Source organism: Dipodomys spectabilis, unplaced genomic scaffold, assembly GCF_019054845.1.
Source record: "Dipodomys spectabilis isolate Male_0828 unplaced genomic scaffold, ASM1905484v1 ptg000422l, whole genome shotgun sequence".
NCBI lineage: Eukaryota > Metazoa > Chordata > Mammalia > Rodentia > Heteromyidae > Dipodomys > Dipodomys spectabilis.
In genome coordinates, this window is record NW_024871099.1 from 5,313,298 (window position 1) to 5,334,798 (window position 21,501).

At 45.0% G+C, this 21,501-nt stretch overlaps 1 protein-coding gene across 1 annotated transcript; it reads left to right on the top strand.

Moving 5' to 3' along the window:
* Nucleotides 1-6,727: 6,727 nt before the first annotated feature.
* LOC122097469 (zinc finger protein 540-like) lies at nt 6,728-14,469 on the top strand. Its single transcript, XM_042667981.1, has 4 exons — nt 6,728-6,804; nt 8,356-8,482; nt 9,235-9,330; nt 12,150-14,469. The coding sequence occupies exons 1-4, from the start codon at nt 6,796-6,798 to the stop codon at nt 14,378-14,380; spliced, it is 2,463 nt and encodes an 820-aa protein (XP_042523915.1). The 5' UTR covers nt 6,728-6,795; the 3' UTR covers nt 14,381-14,469.
* Nucleotides 14,470-21,501: the final 7,032 nt, after the last annotated feature.

Sequence of the window (21,501 nt, forward strand, 5' to 3'; positions counted from 1 at the left end):
CACATGCTCCTAAGGAAATTTTCACAGTGAAATCATCCCAGGCATCCATTCCTCCAGCAATGTGACAATGCATAGGACATGTTGCCAAACAAGAAATTTTATTAGAGATTCCTTGCTTTTGGTTTTGTTTTGTTTTGTTTTTAATTTCTTGGGGCTGGTCCCATAGAGAGCTGTGATTCAGGAATATCAGAACTTCACATTCTCAGCAGGAAAGCAGGTGTTTAACATAAGCCATACCTTTGTACAAACAGTTCTGGAATACTGAACTGTGAATAGTGGGAAGCTTTCTGCACACTACTGTCCTCTAACAACAATGAATACAAGGTGAATTTAAAAGGAAGAAAAATTGCTGGGCGCCAGTGGCTCATGCCTGTAATCCTAGCTACTCAGGAGGCTGAGATCTGATAATCACGGTTCAAAGCCAGCCTGGGCAGGACTCTTATCTCCAATAAACCACTAGAAAACTGGAAGTAGTGCTGTGGCTCTAGTGGTAGAGCGGTCACCTTGAGCTGAAGAGCACAGGGACAGCACCCAGGCCCAGAGTTCAAGTCCCAGGACCAACAAAAAAAAAAAAAAAAGGAAGAAAAATTAAAATGCAAAAGCAACACAGCTAGACTCAGATAATATCCAGATGTTGGACTATCCAATAAGCAAGTTAAAATTACTGTGATTAAGCCAGTGGCTTGTACTTGTAATCTTTGCTATGCAGGAGGCTGAGATCTGAGGATCAAAGCTAGCCAGGCAGAACAGTTCAAGAGACTTTTTTTTTTTTTTTGGGTCCGGTCGTGGGGCCTGAACTCTGGGCCTGGGCGCTGTCCCTCAGCTCTTCAGCTCAAGGTTAGCGCTCTACCACTTAAGCCACAACGCCACTTCCGGCTTTTTTCTTTTTGCTTATGTGGTGCTGAGGAATCAAACCCAGGGCCTCAGGCATGCAAGGCAAGCGCTCTACCACTGAGCTATCTTCCCAGCCCAGTTCAAGAGACTTTTATCTCTAGTTAAGTAGCAAAAATGAGGTGAAGGTGTGGCTCAAGTGGTACAGTACCAGCCTTTATTGGAAGAAGCTAAGGGATAGAACCCAGGCCCTAAGTTCAAGTGCACACAAAAAGAAAGATAAAGAAAAGAAAGGAAGGAAGGAAGGAAGGAAGGAAGGAAGGAAGGAAGGAAGGAAGGAAGGAAAAGAAAAAGAAAATGAAGGAAGGAAGAAGGGAAGGATAATTAGTAATTTTAAAGCTCTTGACCAGCACTGGTGGCTCACACCTGTAATTCTAGCTACTCAGGAGGCTGAGATCTGAGGATCATGGTTCAAAGCCAGCCCAAGCAGGAAAGTCTATGAGACTCTTATCTCCAGTTAACCACTAGAAAACTGGAAGTAGAGCTGTGCCTCAAAGTGTTAAAGTGCTAGCCTTGAGCAAAAGAGCTCATGGATAGTATCGAGGCCCTGAAGTCAAACCCCACAACCAACAAAATAAATAAATAAATAAAATAAGGTCTTTTTTTCTTTCTTTCTTTCTTTTCTTTTCTTTTTTTTCGGGTCCGGTCGTGGGGCCTGAACTCTGGGCCGGGGTGCAGTCCCTCAGCTCTTCAGCTCAAGGCTAGCACTCTACCACTTGAGCCACATTGCCACTTCCGGCTTTTTTCTTATGTGGTGCTGAGGAATCAAACCCAGAGCCTCGAGCATGTAAGGCAAGTGCTCTACCACTGAGCCACCTTCCCAGCCCCTTCTTTTCTTTTTTTCTTTCTTTTTTTTTTTTTTTTTGTCAGTCATGGGGCTTGAACTCAAGGCCTGGGCACTGTCTCTCAGCTCTTCAGCTCAAGGCAAGTGCTCTACTGCTTGAGCCATAGCGCCACTTCTGGTTTTCTAGTGCTTTTTTATTGGAGATAAGAGTCTCTCACAGAGTTTCCTGCCAGGCTGGCTTTGAACCGTGATCTTCAGATCTCAGCCTTCTGAGTAGCTAGGTTTACAGATGTGAGCCACCGGTGCCCGGCCCAATATGGTATTTCTTACCCAGTGATAGTTTTGTTCCACAAGACTCACTTGGCAGTGTCTAGAGAAGATTTGATTGTCACAACAACCAAAGGAGAAGTGCAACTGGTAGACACCAGGGCTGTATCTATAAATAAAAGAAAGAAATCATCAGTAATGTCAAGGTTGAGAAACCCTTATTAATGAAGACTGTGTGTTATTAGTGAATGGAGAGAAACAATGAAATACAGTCCAGAAAGAGACCCACACAAATATAGTCATTTGATTCACACAAATAGAGCCATTTGATTCACACAATTAGAGCCATTTGATTTTTAACAAAGACACACATTTTAATTAAGAAAAAATAATCTTTCAGGTGCTGAGGCTAATGCCTATATTCCTGGCTAATCTGAAGGCTTTGGAGAAATTCAGTTCAAGGCCATCCTTGACAGAAAAGTCCATGAAACTCATGGACTAGCAAAAAGTCAGAAGACGAAATGTGGTTCATGGAGTAACATCTCTGAGTGCTTTATGAAGAAGAAACAAAAACCAAGTAATAACATGAGACTCTGAGTTCAAGGCCTACACACACACACACACACACACACACACACACACACACACACACACACACACACACACACACACACACACACACACACACACACACGGGGCTGGGAATGTGGCTCAGTGGTAGAGTGCTTGCCTCAAGTGCATGAAGCCCTGGGTTTGATTCCTCATTTACACAAAAAATAAGTGAAAGAAATAAAAGAGGAAAAAAATTAAAAAAAAAAAGGCACACCAAAGTCCTTAGTCAAACAGTGACCCAACCTAGGAGCACAATCTGGATAGGTAACATTATCCAGAAGATCTAGCCATCAAAAACTGATCCTGTTAGCCAAGTGCTGGTGGCTCATGCCTGTAGTCCAAGCTACTCAGGAAGCTGAGATCTGATCATTACTTTGAAGCCAGCCTGGGCAGAAAAATCTGTGGGATTCTTTTTTTTTTTTCCTTTGCCAGTCTGGGGGGGCTTGAACTCAGAGCCTGAGTACTGTCCCTGAGCTGCTTTTGCTTAAGGCTAGTAATCTACCACTTGAGCCACAGATTTACTTCTGGTGTTTTTTTGAATTTATGTGGTACTGAGAAATCCAACCCAGGGCTTCATGTATGCCAGGGAAGCACTCTGTCCCTGAGTTTCTTTTGTTCAAGGCAAGCCCTCTACCACTAAGCCACATTCCTAGCCCTATGACATTTTTTTTTTTTTTTTTTTGGTCAGTCGTGTGGTTTGATCTCTGGGCCTGGGCGCTGTCCCTGCGCTCTTCAGCTCAAGGCAGCACTCTACCCTTTAGCCACAGTGCCACTTCTGGTTTTCTGGTGGTTTATTAGAGATAAGAGTCTCATGGACTTTCCTATCTGGGCTGGCTTTGAACCGAGATCCTCAGATCTCAGCCTCCTAACTAGCTAGGATTACAGGCGTGAGCCACCAGTGCCTGGCTCTGACACTATCTCCAATAAACTACCCACTGCCCCCTCCTCCCCTCTCCTAAAAAACCAGAAATGGAATTGCGGCTCAAGTAGTAGAGCGCTAGTCTCGTGCAGAAGATGCTCAGGAAATGGGGCTGTGGCTCAAGCGGTAGAGCGCTCGCCTTGAGCTGAAGAGCGCAGGGACAGCGCCCAAGCCCAGAGTTCAAGCCCCACGACCGACAAAAAAAAGAAAAAAAGAAGATGCTCAGGGAGAGAGCCCAGAGCCCTAAATTCATGCCCCAGGACTGGTGCGCACAAGGATGTGCATGCACACACACATCTTGTTGGTAGGGCACAAACATATTCTCACAAAACTGTAGCCTCAGGCACCTGACCAGCCAATTCATAACCTCAGGGTCTTTCACGTCACAATCTGACGTCACAGTGGTCTGTCTCCCTAGAGTCCTGGGCAGAGCGGTCTGCACATCGCAGGCGCACTGTTTCCATGGTTACATGTCAGGCGCACCGAGCCAGTCTTGGCTACAGGATCGGCTCCCTCCCCCCACCCATTCCCCCTCCAGGAGGAGATTCAAGCCGAGCACCCTCCTCCTCCTTCTCCTCCTCCTCCCCCTGGAGGATGCGTGGGAAGCATCCTCGATGCACTGCGCCTGCGCACTCGGGATTGCGGCTTCCCCGGCTGTTGTCTGCGCAGCAGCGCGGTCCAGGAGGACCGGAGCACAGAACCTATCACCCGCAGTGGGGTATGGGAAACAAAACAAACAGCATCAACAACCAGTAGTTCAAGACATTTCCAGCCTTGTACTACATTTCCCAGAGGGCACAGGGCCCGAGCGAATCTCAGCAGCACTGGTCACGGGTTCGTCCTGAAACGTCTGCGTCTTCCTCGGCTCGGCCCCCTCCTGTGCTGTCGCCGGCTGCTTGGTGTCTGGTTACGGAGACAGGTGCATCCCCCCCTCCCCCGAGGCACCCCCCATCCCTGCTGACCCGGGAGCTTGGCGGATCTCAGAGCCCCTTCCCTACCCCCCCCACCTCAAAGACTCGAGGACGGTGAGCCCCCCCCCCCCCCAATCCGTGCGGGCTGCAGATTTTCCGCGGGGAAAGAATGCGGGCTCGGAGCTGGGGGGTGTGGTGGGGAGAGCTTAGGGCTTGGCCTGGCTTTGTGGAGGTGGGTGGGGGAGTGGGGGGTGTTTTGTTCATTCTCCTGGGGTGCAAGATCGACCTTGTGTATGTAGCAGTAATTTGATGCGGGGGCCCAACTTGGTGACGCAGCTATTTGGGATCAGCTTGCAAAAGGGGGAAAAAAATCAAAGGGTAAAATTGGAGGTGGGACACCCACCCTAGAGTGAAGGACCCCGAGTGAAATGCTGAGGATTGAGTATGGGGTGGGGGGGAGCTGTTGAAGTTGCGCAGGATGAATAAAACGGTTCTCTTAAAAAAAAAAAAAAAAAAGGCAAAGGAGCCAGGCGCTGGTGGCTTCTGCTTGTAATATTAGCTATTTCAGGAAGCTGAGATCTGAGGATTGAGGCTGGAAAGTCAGTGAGTATTTTACCTCCAATACCAACAAAAAGCTGCAAGTGGATGTGTTGCTGAAGAGATAGAGTGCCAGCCTTGAGCAACAAAAGCTGTAGGACCATGCTCAGCCCCCGAGTTCAAGCCCCAGTACTGGGAGGAAAGAAAGAAAGAAAGGAAAGACAAAAGGCTGCTTTCATTGTGGCTTGTTGATTGTGAGACCTACCTATAACCAGATTGAAACTCAAACGTTCTAGCCTTCCCCCTCCTTCCTCAACGCAGCCTGTAAAGGGAGGGGGGCAGGAATAGAGGTATGAGGCTGGGGTCTCACCAGTCTTCAAACAATGTACCTCATGCGCCCATTTAACCCTGTCCTGCCATTTTCCAAAGAAGTCTGGTAAGAGGGCTGAGAATGTGGCTTAGTGGTAGAGTGCTTGTCTAGCATGCACAAAGCCCTGGGTTTGATTCCTTAGTACCATGGAAACAGAAAAAGCCACAAGTGGTGCTGTGGCTTGAGGGATGAGTGCTAGCCTTGAGCCAAAGCAACCCAGGAACAGTGCCCAGGCCCTGAGTTCAAGCCCCAGGACTGGCAAAACAACCCTTCCCCCCCCCCACAAAAAAACCCTTTCTCCCTCCCCTCCTCAAAAAAGTCTGGTGAGAGAGAGAGAATGGTGGCTGCATATCTAAATTTTATTGCCTCTCTTTCAGTCCATAAATCGTATCTAATTTTTCAGGACATGGAAACAATCTAGTATCCTTTTGAAATAAAACATATCCACTAGCCTATAACCTCAGTCTTCCTTCCAGACTGCATGTCAGAGGTCTTGAAAACAGACCCCATTCCCATTACAACCATAATGTTGTTTAAGTTCTTCTTCTTCTTCTTTTTTTTTTTTTTTGCCAGTCCTGAGGCTTGAACTCAGGGCCTGGACACTGTCCCTGAGTGTCTTTCACTAAAGGCTAGAACTCTATCACTTGAGCCACAGCACCACTTCTGGCTTTTTCTGTTTATGTGGTACTGAGGAATGGAACCCAGGGCTTCATGCATGCTAAACAAGCACTCTACCACTAAGCTACATTCTCAGCTCCTTAAGTTCATTATTAAGTGTGTGTGTGTGTGTGTGTGTGTGTGTGTGTGTGTGTGTGTGTGTGTGTGAGTGTATATGTAATAGGGCTTGAAATCAGGACCTGGGTGCTGTCCCTTAGCTTTTTTGCTCAAGGCTGGTGCTCTACCACTTGAGCCACAGCTCTGCTTCCAGCTTGTTTTTGCTGGTTAATTGGGGGGAAGAGTCAAAAGGACTTTTTTGCCCAAGTTAACTTCAAATCATGACCCTCAGATCTCAGCCTCCTGAAGTAGTAGTTGGGACTACAGGCATGAGCCACAGGTGCTTAAAGCTGTTAATTCAGCTGCCTGCTTTGGTTATGTGATCTCTTTTGTTTGGTGAGCATTGAAGTTGAGAATCCACTCAGGGAACTTTTCCACCTCCTAGTCTCAGTCTGAATCAGCATCTTCATGATGGGGATTGGCTTCAGCTCTCCTGCTGAAGGCACTAATCTTGTATCTAATATAAACTTTTGTTCTGTATTCACCTTTCACAGGAGCGCAGGTTCCCTGGTAGAGTGACATCATTTGGGGAGATGGGGAAGGCAGTGTGGGGGCAGACGTTTTGTAAACCAAAAATGTAAAATGAAAGATTACTTGTATCTTTTTTTTTATCTTTGAAGTATGCTTGGTTTCATTTTTTCTTTTCTTTTTTTTTTAAACCCTGTCAACTTAGAACTTTGCTTCTCCAGAGCCTAGAGAAACACTGAAGAGTTCTTCAGATTCCCAAACCATGGCCCATGTAAGTTGCTGTTTATCTTATCTTCTTGAAGAGATCACTTGAGACTGTGTGCCAGTGTCTCATGCCTGTAATCCTAGCAACTCAGGAGGAAGAGATCAGTAGAATCAGTATAAGGCCAGAAGGGGGGGAAAAGTTCTTAAGACTCATATCTCAACCAATAGCATGCGCCTGTCATCCTCGCTTCCTAAGGAACTGAGATCTAGAGGGTCATGTTCACAGTATAGCTCAGGCAAAAACTGATCATGATACCCAATCTTGACTGAAAAGGTTGAGAATGGAGGGTATGGCTGTTTTACCAGCCACAATAGGATTAGTAAATAGAAGAATTGCAATTTATACCAGGGCAGGACTAAAAATAAGACACTATCTCTAGAGCAAAATGTTCTAGAGTTATGACTTAAGCAGTAGAGCTGATGCTGGGAACCAGTGGCTCATTCCTGTAATCCTAGCTACTCAAGAGATTGAGATCTGAGGATCATGGTTCAAAGCCAACCTAGGCAGAAAAGTCCATGAGACTCTTATCTCCAATTAACCGCCAGAAAACAAGAAGTAGTACTGTGGCTCAAGTGGTAGAGCATTCACTTTGAGCTGAAGAGCTCAGGGACAGTGCCCAGGCTCAGACTTCAAGCCCACGACAGAACTAAAAAAAAAAAAGGAGAAGAAGAAGAAGTAGAGCTGAAGCCGGGAGCTGGCGGTTCACACTTGTAATCCTAGCTCCTCAGGAGGCTGAGATCTGAGGATTGTTGTTCAAAGCTAGCCCATGTAGGAAAGTCCGTGAGACTCTTAATCTCCAATTAACCACCAGAAAACTAGAAGTGGAGCTGTAGCTCAAAGTGGTAGAGTGCCAGCCTTGAGCAACAGAGCTCAGGGATAGCACCCAGGCCCTGAGTTCAAGCTCTACAGCCGTAAAAAAAAAAAAAGGTAGAGCAAAGCAACCCTGATTCTGATTTCAAATCCCAAAACCACCACAATAAAAAGATCACTTGAAAGAATTTTCTGAATATTTATGCTTTATACTTAAGTTTCCTATCTACTAGAGTTTTTCTTCATCTCCAATCCCCTAGTGCCTCCTGTATGTCTCTGTCTTCCCTAACAAGATCTGGCTATACATTGACCAAATCATCTAGCATTAGCTATGCAGCCTCTACCTGGGAGCACAAAATCCCTAAGGGAATGAATATAACCATTGTCAGATCTGAGCTATAAAGAAACAAAGCCATGGACTCATTTGATGACAAGTTTTCTACAGATCTATGTCTATAATAACCACAGTATATGGGCTGAGAAGGTGGCTCAGTGGTAGAGCGCTAGCCATGAGCTGAAGAGCTGAGGGACAGTGCCCAGGCCCAGAGTTCAGGCCCCATGATTGGACCCCCCCCCCAAAAAAAAAAATAACCACAGTATAGGTTCAGGGTGATTAACCTCAGTCTCAGTCTTAGTGGTCAGGTTCTGTTTATGAGAAATTGATGGCGGGATATTTCCTAGGAATCTGTGAGAGGTGAAAACACATACTGTATATCATTTGATCACTATCTTGATTTATGGTTTCAGTCACTGGTAACTTTCAAGGATGTGTCCATACACTTCTCTCGGAAGGAGTGGGAGTTCCTGGATTCTACTCAGAAGGACTTGTATAAGGATGTGATGTTGGAGAACTATAAGAACCTGGTGTCAGTGGGTAAGGTCATTTACACCAAACACTTTGGACTGTTCTCTAAAATAATAGCTTTCTCTTCCATGAATTGGGATTCTATTTTGTGTGTGTGTGTGTGTGTGTGCGTGCGCGCGCGCGCACGTGCGTGCATGCATGAGTATATGTGTATATGTGCGCTTGCGTTTGCGTGTGATCCGGCCAGTCCCTATGGCTTGAACATAGGGCCTGGGTTCTGTCCCTGAGCTTTTTTGTTCAAGGTTAGTGCTCTGCCACATGAGCCACAGCTCCACTCCTGGCTTTTTTGTGGTTAATTGGAGATAAGAGTATCCTGGACTTTGCTGCTAAGACTTTGAACCTTGATCCTCAGATCTCAGCCTCCTGAGTAATTAGGATTACAGGCATGAGCCACCAGCACCCAGCTTTGAATGTGCTTTCTGTTTGTTTGTTTGCCAGGCCTGGGGCTTGAACTCAGGGCCTGGGCACTGTCCCTGAGCTTCTTTTGCTCAAGGCTAGCACTCTACTACTGAGCCACAGTGCCACTTCCAGCTTTTTCTGTTTATATAGTACTGAGGAATGGAACCCAGGGCTTCATGCATACTAGGCAAGCACTTTACCACTAAGCCACATTCCCAGTCCTGCCATGAATATTCTTTAATAGTTTTCTCTGGTGTATTATATGGTCCCATGTGTTTAATATAAATCAAGTCTCAAAATGATTTTGAAAATGTAATAGTATTTTACTTCTACATCTTGTTCTCTTTCTTTCTTGTATGCAGGATATTCTCCCTCAAAGCCAGATGTGATAACCTTACTGGAACAAGGCAAAGAGCCCTTCCCAGTGATGAAGGATGTGTTAAGAAGAAGGTCTACAAGTAAGTGAGGGCTCACTACTTGGCTGGTGAGCCAGCAAAGGGCATTCAGTAAGAGCAGAGATGCAGGCTTTGCATCAGATTGTTATAGTTGAAGACAGGGAAAAATTGACTTTTTTGGGGGTGCAAGTCCTGGGGCATGAGCTCAAGGACTGGGTGCTATCCCTGAACTTTTTTGTTTAAGGCTAGCATGCTGTCATTTGAGCCATAGCTCCTTTTGCTTTTTGATGATTAAATGGAGATAAGAATTTCATGGGAGCCGGGCGCTGGTGGCTCACGCCTGTAATCCTAGCTACTCAGGAGGCTGAGATCTGAGGATCATGGTTCAAAGCCAGCCCGGGCAGGAGAGACCGTGAGACTCCTATCTCCAATAAACCACCAGAAAACTGGAAGTGGCGCTGTAGCTCAAGTGGTAGAGCGCTCGCCTTGAGCTGAAGAGCTGAAGGACAGCGCCCAGGCCCAGAGTTCAAGCCCCACGACCAACAAAAAAAAAAAAAAAAAAAAGAATTTCATGGGGCTGGGAAGGTGGCTCAGTGGTAGAGCGCTTGCCTTGCATGCCTGAGGCCCTGGGTTCAATTCCTCAGCACCACATAAGCAAAAAGAAAAAAGCCGGAAGTGGCACTGTGGCTCAAGTGGTAGAGCGCTAGCCTTGAGCTGAAGAGCTGAGGGACAGTGCCCAGGCCCAGAGTTCAGGCCCTACAACAGGACCCAAAAAAAAAAAAAAAAAAAGAAGAATCTCATGGACTTAGCCGGGCACTGGTGGCTCACACCTGTAATCCTAGCTACTCAGGAGGCTGAGCTCTGAGGATCCCAGTTCAAAGCCAGCCCAGGCAGGAAAGTCCATGAGATTCTTATCTCCAATAAACCACTAGAAAAGTGGAAGTGGCACTGTGGCTTAAGTGGTAGAGCGCTTGCCTTGAGCTGAAGAGCTGAGGGATAACGCCCGGGCCCAGAGTTCAAGCCCCACGACCGACCAAAAAAAAAAGAAGAATCTCATGGACTTAATTGCCTGGGCTGGCTTTGAACTACCATCCATAGATCTCAGCCTCATGAATATCTAGGATTATAGACATGAGCTACCAGCACCCAGCTGAAACAGATTTCTTAGCATGAACTCACAAAAGAACTTCATCCTAGCTTCCAACTATTGTATGCATGTGCATGCACACACAGGTGTGTGTGTGTGTGTGTGTGTGAGTGAGTGTGTGCACATGCACACACACGTGTGGGCATGCGTACTCATGTTCACCAGTTCTAGGGTTTAAACTCAGAGACTGGGTACTGTCCCTTAGTTTTTCACTCAAGGCTTGTAGTCTACCACTTGAACCATAGCTTCATTTCCAGCTTTTTTTTTTTTTTTTTCAGTCATGTGGTTTGAACTTTGGGCCTGAGCGCTGTCCCTCAGCTCTTCAGCTCAAGGCAAGCACTCTACCACTTGAGTTACAGCGCCACTTCTGGTTTTCTAGTGGTTTATTGGAGATAGGAGTCTCATGGTCTTTCCTGCCCGGGCTGGCTTTGAACCATGATCCTCAGATCTCAGCCTCCTGAATAGCTAGGATTACAGGTGTGAGCCACAGGGCCCGGCCATTTCCAGCTTTTTGATGGTTACTTAGAGATAAGACTCTCACAGACTTTTCTGCTTTGGCTGGCTTTAAGCATGATCCACAGATCTCAGCCTCTTTAGTAGCTAGGATTACAGATGCGAACTACCAGCACCTAGCTCACTACTGCCACTTAAATACAAGTTACTATCACTTTTAGTTTATACGGCCAGTTCAGCCTATTAGCTGATAATTCTTCCAGTCTTCCCTCCACATTTAAAAGATCATCTACACAACATCTAGACTGATTGTTGAAAAACAGATTATTGCTTCCAAACACTCTACAAAAAGGAGAATTCAGATTTCTCACCAGGAAAAGCAAACTATTTTAAGACACAGATTGTCTCTAAGCTCTTCTTTCATATTCTTCCCCCAATGAACTGCCCTTATGTAGAGCCCCTGGGATCCAGTCACCTCTCACTAGCACCACCATTTGGGAACCCAGGCTTCAATTCATGAGCCTGTGGGGAACATTTCATATCAAAATCATAACATAACATAACATGGCACCTGTAGGTGCCAATGGCTTATGCCAATAATCCTAGTTACTCCAGGGGCTGAGATCTGAGACTCACAAAGCCAGCCTGGGGAGGAAAGTCCATGAGACTCTCTTCAGTTAACTACCAAAAGAAAAAAAAAGCTGAAAGTGGAGCAGTAGAATTATTTCAAATTTAGGATAACCAATTTTTCCTATAGTTTTGATTCATTTTGGAGTGGTCTCAGAATAGCAGTGTTTTTAAACAACTTCTCCAAGATACCTCTGACCCATACCAAAACTTCACAATCACTGATGGAAATTATAATACATCACCACAGTCTCATGTTATCTTCTATTCTCTAAGTTCATATTGACTGATTTTAAATTATTGAACTATATTGTAAAATGTTTTTTTTTTATTTTTTGTCGGTCGTGGGGCCTGAACTCTGGGCTTGGGTGCTGTCCCTCAGCTCTTCAGCTCAAGTCTAGCGCTCTACCACTTGAGCCACAGCACCACGTCCAGCCTTTTCTGTTTATGTGGTGCTGAGGAATCAAACCCAGGGCCTCGTGCATGTCAGGCAAGCACTCTACCACTGAGCCACCTTCCCAGCCCTGTAAAAATGTTTTTAAAGCCATTCACTTCTACTAATAATCATTTTCATTTTGCTTCCTCTTTTGAAGAGGAAAGCTTTATGTTTTGCTGGTTATAGGAGAATAATTTTTGCTTGCTTTTTTGTTACCAGGTCTTTCCTCCAGGCATAAGACCAAGAAATTATCTCCACAAAAATCTACTGGTGAAATAAGTGTATCTAAATCGAAGACAACAGAAACAAGTAAAACACTCAATATCAAACGATCAACTTCGAAAAATGCGTGCCAGAACAAAAGTGACTCTAATAGCCCTCAGGAAGCTGAAGGAAGGAGCACTACTCAAAAGAAAATCAGCCATGAAAAAGGACCAACAAATAGAAAGCAACCGTCTACTCTGGATCAGAGAGTTGATAATAACGAGGACTCTAATGAAGACAGGGAACGTGAGGAAACCATTGGTTGTGAGTCTAGCTCAATTCAACGTGAACCAGTTCATTTTGATGAACATTATGACTGTGAGGAATGTGGGAAAACTTTTAAGAGTGTCTACCAACTTACCCTACATGAGAAAATTCACAGTGGTGAAAAAATCCACGAATGTAAGGAATGTGGGAAGCTGTTCAGGCGTAAGTATCGACTGACGCTCCATCACAAAATTCACACAGGTGAAAAACCCTATGAATGTAAAGAATGTGGGAAGTTCTTCAGGCGTAAATATCATCTGACTCTACACAAGAAAGTTCACACTGGCGAGAAACCCCATGGATGTAAGGAATGTGGGAAGTTCTTTGGTCGTAAGTATCAACTTACTCTCCATCAGAAAATTCACACTGGTGAGAAACCTCACGAGTGTAAAGAATGTGGGAAGTTCTTCAGGTGTAAGTACCAACTTACTCTACACCATAAAACTCACACTGGTGACAAACCCTATGGATGTAAAGAATGTGGAAAGTTCTATAGTCTTAAGTACCAACTTAATCTACATCAGAGAATTCATACTGGTGAAAAGACTCATAAGTGTAAGGAATGTGGGATGTTGTTCAGTTACAAGTATCAACTTAATCTACATCAGAAAATTCATACTGGTGAAACACCCCACGAATGTAAGGAATGTGGGAAGACTTTTGGTCTTTACTCCCAACTTAATCGTCATCAGAAAACACATACCCATAACAAACGTTATAAATGCAAGGAGTGTGGCAAGAGGTTCTTAAGTAATTTTGAACTTACTCAGCATGGGAGAGTTCATGCTGATGATAAACCTTATGAGTGTAAGGAATGTGGAAAGACATTTCCATTTGGTTTCTACCTTACACAACATCAGAAAACACATGTAAAGGAGAAAACCTACCCATGTAAAGAATGTGGGAAAACCTTCAGTGCACAAGAACAACTTACCCAGCATGAGAAAAGCCACACTGGTCCAAAACCCTATGAATGTAAGGACTGTGGGAAGGCCTTTAGACTTAGTGCTAACCTCACTGAGCACCGAAAAATTCATGAAGGTAAGAAACCTTATAAATGTAAGGAATGCGGGAAAACCTTCAATGAACGAGGACTCCTTATTCAGCATAAAACAATTCATACAGGGAAAAAACTCTATGAATGTGAAGTGTGTGGAAAGAAGTTTAATTACAGTGGGGACCGGAGAGTCCATCGCAAAATCCATACTGGTGAGAAACCGTATGAGTGTGAGGAGTGTGGAAAGGCCTTTATGCTTCGGTCGGCCCTTACTGAACATGAGAGAATTCATTCTGGTCTGAAGCCTTATGAATGTAAGGAGTGTGGGAAAACCTTTCGAGGGCGCTCTCAAATTAGTCTTCATAAGAAATTTCATAGTGATGTGAAGCCCTACAAATGTGGGAAATGTGGGAAGTCCTTCAGATTTGGTTTCTATCTTAGTGAGCATCTGAGAGTCCATACGGGTGAAAAGCCCTATGAATGTAAAGAATGTGGAAGGGCCTTTATTCGTAGAGGAAATCTGAAAGAACACCTGAAAACTCATTCTGGGGTCAAACCCTATGAGTGTAAGGAATGTGGGAAGGCCTTTAGTTGGCGTGGACAGTTTACTCAACATCAGAAGATTCATACAGGTATAAAACCCTACAAATGTGAAGAATGTGGGAAGGCCTTTAATCGTACTGGAGACCTCAGAGTCCATCAGAGAATTCATACTGGTGAGAAACCCTATGGATGTAAAGAATGTGGGAAGTCCTTTAGACTTAATTCACACCTAACTGAACATCAGAGAATCCACACTGGGGAGAAGCCCTACGAATGTAAGGAATGTGGGAAGACCTTTAGACAACGTGCACATCTTTATCAACATAAGAAAACACACAAGGTAACTAAACAGAAGAAAGCCTTTCCAGGCACACCATAGTTACAGATGATCAAAAGATTCATGCCAGAAAATTTTTGTTAATATTTTGTTCATTCATTCATTCGCTTCTTTCTTTTTCGTTTCTTTCTTTCTTTCTTTTTTTCCTTCCTTCTTTCTTTTCTTTCTTTCTTTCTTTCTTTCTTTCTTTCTTTCTTTCTTTCTTTCTTTCTTTCTTAGTTTCTTTCTTTCTTTCTCTCTCTCTCTCCCTTCCTTTCTCTCCTTTCTTTCTTTCTCTCTCTCTCCCTCCCTCCCTTCCTTCCTTCTTTCTCTTTCTTTCTTTCTTCTCTCTCTCTTTCCTTTCTTCCCTCCCTCCCTTCTTTATTTCTTCCTTTTTTTTCTCTTTCCTTTTCTGGCTTTTCCCTCCCTCCCTTCCCTCTCTCTCCCTTCCTTCCTTCCTTCCTTCCTTCCTTTCCTTTCCTTTCCCTTCCTTCCTTCCTTCCTTCCTTCCTTCCTTCCTTCCTTCCTTCCTTCCTTCCTTTCCTTCCTTTCCTTCCTTCCTTTCCTTCCTTCCTTCCTTCCTTCCTTAATTCCTTCCTTCCTTCCTTCCCTTCCTTCCTTCCTTCCTTCCTTCCTTCCTTCCTTCCTTCCTTCCTTCCTTCCTTCCTTCCTTCCTTAATTCCTTCCTTAATTCCTTCCTTTCCTTCCTCCCTCCCTTCCTTGGCCAGAATTCTACTTCTGGCTTTTTTGGGGGTAGTTTATTGGAGATAAGAGTGTCACAGACTTTTCTGCCTGGGCTGGCTTTGAACCACAATCCTTCCTTCCTTCCCACTTAAACCAGAGCTCCACTTCTGGCTTTTTTTGGGGGGAGGGGGAATAGTTTATTAGAGGTAAGAGTTTCACAAATTTTTCTGTCTGGGCTGGCTTTGAACCATGATCCTCAGATCTCAGCTTCCTGAGTAGCTAGGATTACAAGCGTGAGCCACTGGTGCCCAGCTGTGTTGATCTTTCTTTACACCTATTAGTAAATATATGAGAGCCTTCAGAAAAGTCTCAGTCCTTGTTCAATTTAAGGGAATTCATACCAGAAAATAAACATGTTAATATAACAATTGTGGGCACTGCTTTTAGCAATGAAGTCTGTGATCATCATTGCCTCCTCTCACACTTTAGTAGCAGGCAAAACAATTTCAGGCAAAACACTGATTCCTTGATGGGTGCTGGTGACTTAGGCCCATAACCCTAACTACTCAGGAGGCTGAGATCTGAGAAAGTTTGAAGCCAGCCTGGGGAAGAAAACTCTACAAGACTTCCATCTCGGGTTAATCAACCAAATCCATGCTGGAGTTGTAGCTCAGGTGGTAGAGCAACAGTAGAGCAAGCAACTACACTGTTTGAGACCCTGAGTTCATGCACTGCTACTGGCACCCGCCCCCCCCCCCCCCCAAAGAAAAGAATATATATAATCAAGTTAGATCACAAGAACATTATGCTGAATTCTGAAGTTCGACTTTAAAAATGTCACACACTTTGTGATTCCACTTATGTAACATTCTTTTCTTTTTTGTGCTGTTACTAGGGCTTGAATTCAGTGCCTCACGCTGTCACTTAGCTTTTTTGCTCAAAGCTGTGATGCTCTACCTGTTAGGCTACACCTCTACTTCTAGTTTTTTGCTGGTTAATTGTTGATAAGAGTCTCTTGAGTCTTTCTGTCTGGGCTACCTCTGAACCACAGTCCTCAGATCTCAATTTCCTAAGTTGCTAGGACTGCAGGTATGTGCTACCAGCACCTAGCTTCAATTTGTATTTTGATTGCAGTGGTGGTTGCATGAATCTGCATATGCAGTAAAGTGACACATGATGATACACATGCTGTACCAATGTCAGATTCTGTGTTTTGATATTGTACTGTAATCTTGTGCATGTAGCTATGGGGGAAGACTATGAGGTATACAGAAGATTTCTGTGTACATCTTTCAATTTCCTGTGTATCTACGATCACTTTAGAACTTTTAAAAGTCAATTTTTTAAGCAGCTTCAATATGAAGGGGCTCAGAAACAGAATGCCCAAAACTGAATTATGAATTGGGAAGTCTGAAACTTTAGTTGTGGAGTATCTGGAAGGAACCAGATGTGATAAAGAAGCATGAGCCACCAGCACCTCACTCCACCTCTGTGTCTAACCTAATTTCTTGTGACTAGTAGATAAAACTCTTAGAACACATCCCTAAGCTGAGTAGACTAGCTTCCATTATCCCTAAAGCTAAGAATGATGAAAAAAAAAAATCAAACCTACAGAAGATTTGCCTGCTTTGCTGTAGCCCACTGCCTGATCCTCCAACCGATGTGTTTGTTTAATGTACCAATGTATGACTTTCTGAGCTGTGACTCTTAGCAGCCCATGTAACCTCTTCTGTGGTTGAGCATGGTATCCAGGTGAACCTGAATCTGTATTCTCCAGTGTTCCCAGGCCTTGCTCACTGTTTGGCTCAAAATAAACTCTCTTATTTCCTTCAGAGAAAAGGTGTATTTTGTATCAATAAACTGTTAGTTCTGTTTATGTAAACTTTCAATAGCTGGCACTGGTGGCTCACACCTGTAATCCTAGCTACTCAGGAGGCTGAGATCTGAGGATCGTAGTTCAAAGCCAGCCCGGGCAGGAAAGACCGTGAGACTCCTATCTCCAATAAACCACTAGAAAACGGGAAGTGGCGCTGTAGCTCAAGTGGTAGAGCACTCGCCTTGAGCTGAAGAGCTGAGGGACAGTGCCCAGGCCCAGAGTTCAAGCCCCATGACCGACAAAAAAAAAAAAAAAAACTTTGAATATATTCCCTGGAAGGTCTGATCTAACACAAAACAATATACATGAGGTAATATAAACAAAACCTGATAAATTGGCTTTAAGGAAATTAAACCAAAATTATTGCAAAAATGCTAGATGACACTTTCAGAAATAAAATGGTACATGATACCAACATAGAATATAAAAGCCAGGCCCCAGTGCCTCATGCCTATAATCCTAGCTACTCAGGAGGCTGAGATCTGAGGATCATGGTTCAAAGCCAGCCTGGGCAGGAAAGTCCGTGAGACTTATCTCCAATAAAGCAATAGAAAACGGGAAGTGACGCTGTATGTAGCTCCAATGGTAGAGTGCTCGCCTTGAGCTGAAGAGCTGAGGGACAGCGCCCAAGCCCAGAGTTCAAGCCCCACAACAGACAAATAAAATAATAATAAAAAAATATATATATATACATACCAGGCATCAGTAGCTTGTGCTGTAATCTTAGATATTCAGGAGACAGATGTGAGAATTGAGGTTTGAAGCCATCTTGAGCAGGAAAATCTGAGGTTCTTCTCACAAAAAGCCAGATGGAGCTGTGGTTCAAGTGGTAGAGCACCAGCCTTGAGTGAAAAAGCTAAGGGGCAGCTCCCAGGCCCTGAGTTGGAGCCCCAGGACCAGCACAAAAATAGCTTTCTGCATACGTTCATTACTGGCAGTAACAACAATTCATAGCATTGTTCACTTCCCTCCCAGCAGAGACTTACAAACTACACAGCACCAGCTTCATTCAGCACATACATTCATGTTCTTTTTTTTTTTTGGTTGGTCGTGAGGCTTGAACTCTGGGCTTGGGCGCTGTCCCTCAGCTCTTCAGCTCAAGGCCAGCGCTCTACCACTTCAGCCACAATGCCACTTTTGGTTTTCTATTGGTTTATTGGAGATGAGTCTCACGGGCTTTCCTGCCCGGGCTGGCTTTGAACCTTGATCCTCAGATCTCAGCCTCCTGAGTAGCTAGGATTACAGGTGTGAGCCACCGGCGCCCAGCTTACATTCATGTTCTGTTCATCAGAACAACCTTTCCATTCTGTCCCTCAGCAGCAGCCCCTCATAGCACCCTCTGTCCAATGGTAGCACATCATCACACTCTGTTGTGCAATGGGGACACACTGTCTAAAACTGGCATTTGGCCAAGGATGAACACACAAGTTTGCGCATGCACACCTAGTCTCAAGAATACATGAGGTATCACATGTGCATACAACTCAAAGTCTCACAGATACTCAGAACCAGCTGAATCACAGTCCTTGAGAAATAAAGCCCCAAGCCCTCTAAGATTACGGTGAGACAGCCACGTGCCAGTCTCATGCTTGTAACCCTACTCAGGAGGCTGAGATCTGAGGATCACAGTTTGAAGCCAACCTGCACAGAAAAGTCCCCATGAGACTCTCAACCTCCACTTAACCACTCAAGAACCAGAAGTGGTGCTGTGGCTCAAGTGGTAGCACTCTAGCCTTGAATGCAAAGAGGCTCAGGGACAGTGCCCAGGCCTTGAACTCAAGCCCACAACCACCGCCACCACCATCAACAAAAGATTACAGAGAGAAGCCTGACTTCATTTATCCTTCTCCATGGCCTTTAAAGAATAGAACTAAGCCAGGGCTTAGTGGCTCATGCCTGTAATCCTAGCTACTCAGGAGGTTAAGATCTGAGGGATTGAGGTTCAAAGCCAGCCTGGGCAGGAAAATCTGTGTCTTACCACCAATAAACCACTCAGAAAAAGCTGAAGTGGTACTGTGGCTCAAAGTGGTAGAGTGATAGCATTGAGCACAGAGAGGCTCACTGACAGAGCCCAGGCCACACACCCCATCTCAAAAAAAAAAAAAAAAAGGAACTAAGCCAATCACTGGTGGCTCACGCTTGCCATCCTAGCTTCTCAAGAAGGCTGAGATCTGAGGGTCATTATTTCAAAGCCAGCCAGGGCAAGAAAATGTGTGAGACTCATATCCAATGAACCACCAGAAAATCAGAAATGGTGCTGTAGCTCCAAATGGTAGAGCACTAGCATTGAGCAAAAAAGCTCAGGAACAACACCCAAGCCCTCAGTTCAAGTTCCACAACTAGCTGGCTCTCATCATTCTTCACTCATCAGTTACAAGGATCGAAAAGGTTCCAAAATTTTTTTTTAATGCCTTCTGAAGGTAAACTTATTTTTGTGGGGGTGGGGGTGGGGAGAGGGAGACAGGAAAATGCCAACCCTTTTTTATTTCCTGCTTAAAAAAAAAAAAAAGTATCGGGGGCTGGGAAGGTGGCTCAGTGGTAGAGCGCTTGCTTTGCATGCTCAAGGCCCTGGGTTCGATTCCTCAGCACCACATAAGAAAAAAAAAAAAGCTGGAAGTGGCGCTGTGGCTCAAGTGGTAGAGCACTAGCCTTGAGCTGCAGAGCTGAGGGACAGTGCCCAGGCCCAGAGTTCAGGCCCCATGACTGGACCCAAAAAAAAAAAAAAAAAAAGTATCTTGCTCATAAACACATTCTAACCATACCACTGAACATGTACTCTTCGGTCATTATCCCTTAACAATCAAACATACAACTATGTGCATAGTACTCATATTACATTAGGTAATCTCTATAAAAGTATACAGTAGGATGTGCAGGTGCATAGGTTTGATGGAAATTAACTATGCTATTTTGCACAGTAATTTTCCAATTTTGAGGATGTGCAGCCCACATTGGGATTCCCACACCCATGTCCTACTGCAGAGGCGGCCATCTTGAATACTCTCCTTACCTTCTCCTGTGAAGCAGCCATCCTTGCTGGCATAGGAAAACACATGGGCTCACCTCGAGTGGTCCAGCCTGTAGAGGACCCCCAAAAACAAGTCTACCTGTACACATACTCATGGCCCAGGAAGCAGTGGGCAGCCCCAGAACTCACTGACCACTGACCTGGGAAGCTTCTGAGCAGCTTCTCATTGGAGGCCTGCAGAGAAGCAGCCCAGTGGCCCCACTTACCCTCCTGTGGTTTCAAGCAGCTAGGATTATAGGTGTGAGCCAGTGATACCCAGCTCTTACCATCCTTTTTTAAATTAATAGTATCTCAAATGTAAGTGACACTTAAACCATTTTATATTTGGGCTGGCCATATTTCATATTTCAATTGTGGTGACACCACATTAGTACACGTCTAGTCCATTAGTTACCACTTAGATATGGTAATTTTTTTTTTTTTTTTTGCCATTCTTGGGGCTTGAACTCTGAGCTTGGGCACTGTCCCTGAGCTTCTTTTGCTCAAGGTGAGTACTCTACCACTTGAGCCACAGCACCACTTCGTTTATAGTCTTCCTCAGATTTCAGCCTCCTGAGTAGCTAGGATTACAAGCATGAGCCCCCAGCGCCCAGCTTTCCCCCCCACCCCCAATGGTAAGAAACCTTGGCAGAGTTTTTTTGTTTTTTGTTTTGTTTTTGGGTCCGGTCATGGGGCCTGAACTCTGGGCCTGGACGCTTTCTCTCAGCTCTTCAGCTCAAGGCTAGCACTCTACCACTTGAGTCACAGCGCCACTTCCGGCTTTTTGCTTTATGTGGTGCTGAGGAATCGAACCCAGGGCCTCAGGCATGCAAGGCAAGTGCTCTACCACTGAGCCACCTTCCCAGCCCCAGTTTTTTTTGTTTGTTTGTTTGTTTTTTTTTGTCAGTCATGGGCCTTGAACTCTGGGCTTGGGTGCTGTCCCTGTGCTCTTCAGCTCAAGGTGAGTGCTCCACCGCTTGAGCGGTTTTCTGATGGTCCATTGGAGATAAGAGTCTCATGGATGGGCTGGGAAGGTGGCTCAGTGGTAGAGCGCTTGCCTTGCATGCCTGAAGCCCTGGGTTCGATTCCCCAGCACCACATAAGCAAAAAGAAAAAAGCCAGAAGTGGCACTATGGCTCAAGTGGTAGAGCACTAGCCTTGAGCTGAAGAGCTGAGGGACAGCGCCCAGGCCCTGAGTTCAGGCCCCACGACCGGACCCAAAAAAAAAAAAAAAAGTCTCATGGACTTTTCTGCCCAGGCTGGCTTTGAACTGTGATCCTCAGCTCTCAGTCTCCTGAGTAGCTAGGATTACAGGTGTGAGACACTGGCACCTGGCTTGGCAGTTTTATTGAGTAAGGAAGCAGGCAAGCACACACACAGACAAGCAGAAAGGAGAAGGCACTCTGAGTGTGGGTGCTCTCAAAGGGAGAGACATCAATTGTTTTCTTGTACTCATTCTTTTTTTTTTTTTTTTTTTTTTTTTGTTGGTCGTGGGGCTTGAACTCTGGGCCTGGGCGCTGTCCCTCAGCTCTTCAGCTCAAGGCGAGCGCTCTACCACTTGAGCTACAGTGCCACTTCCGGTTTTCTGGTAGTTTATTGGAGATAGGAGTCTCACGG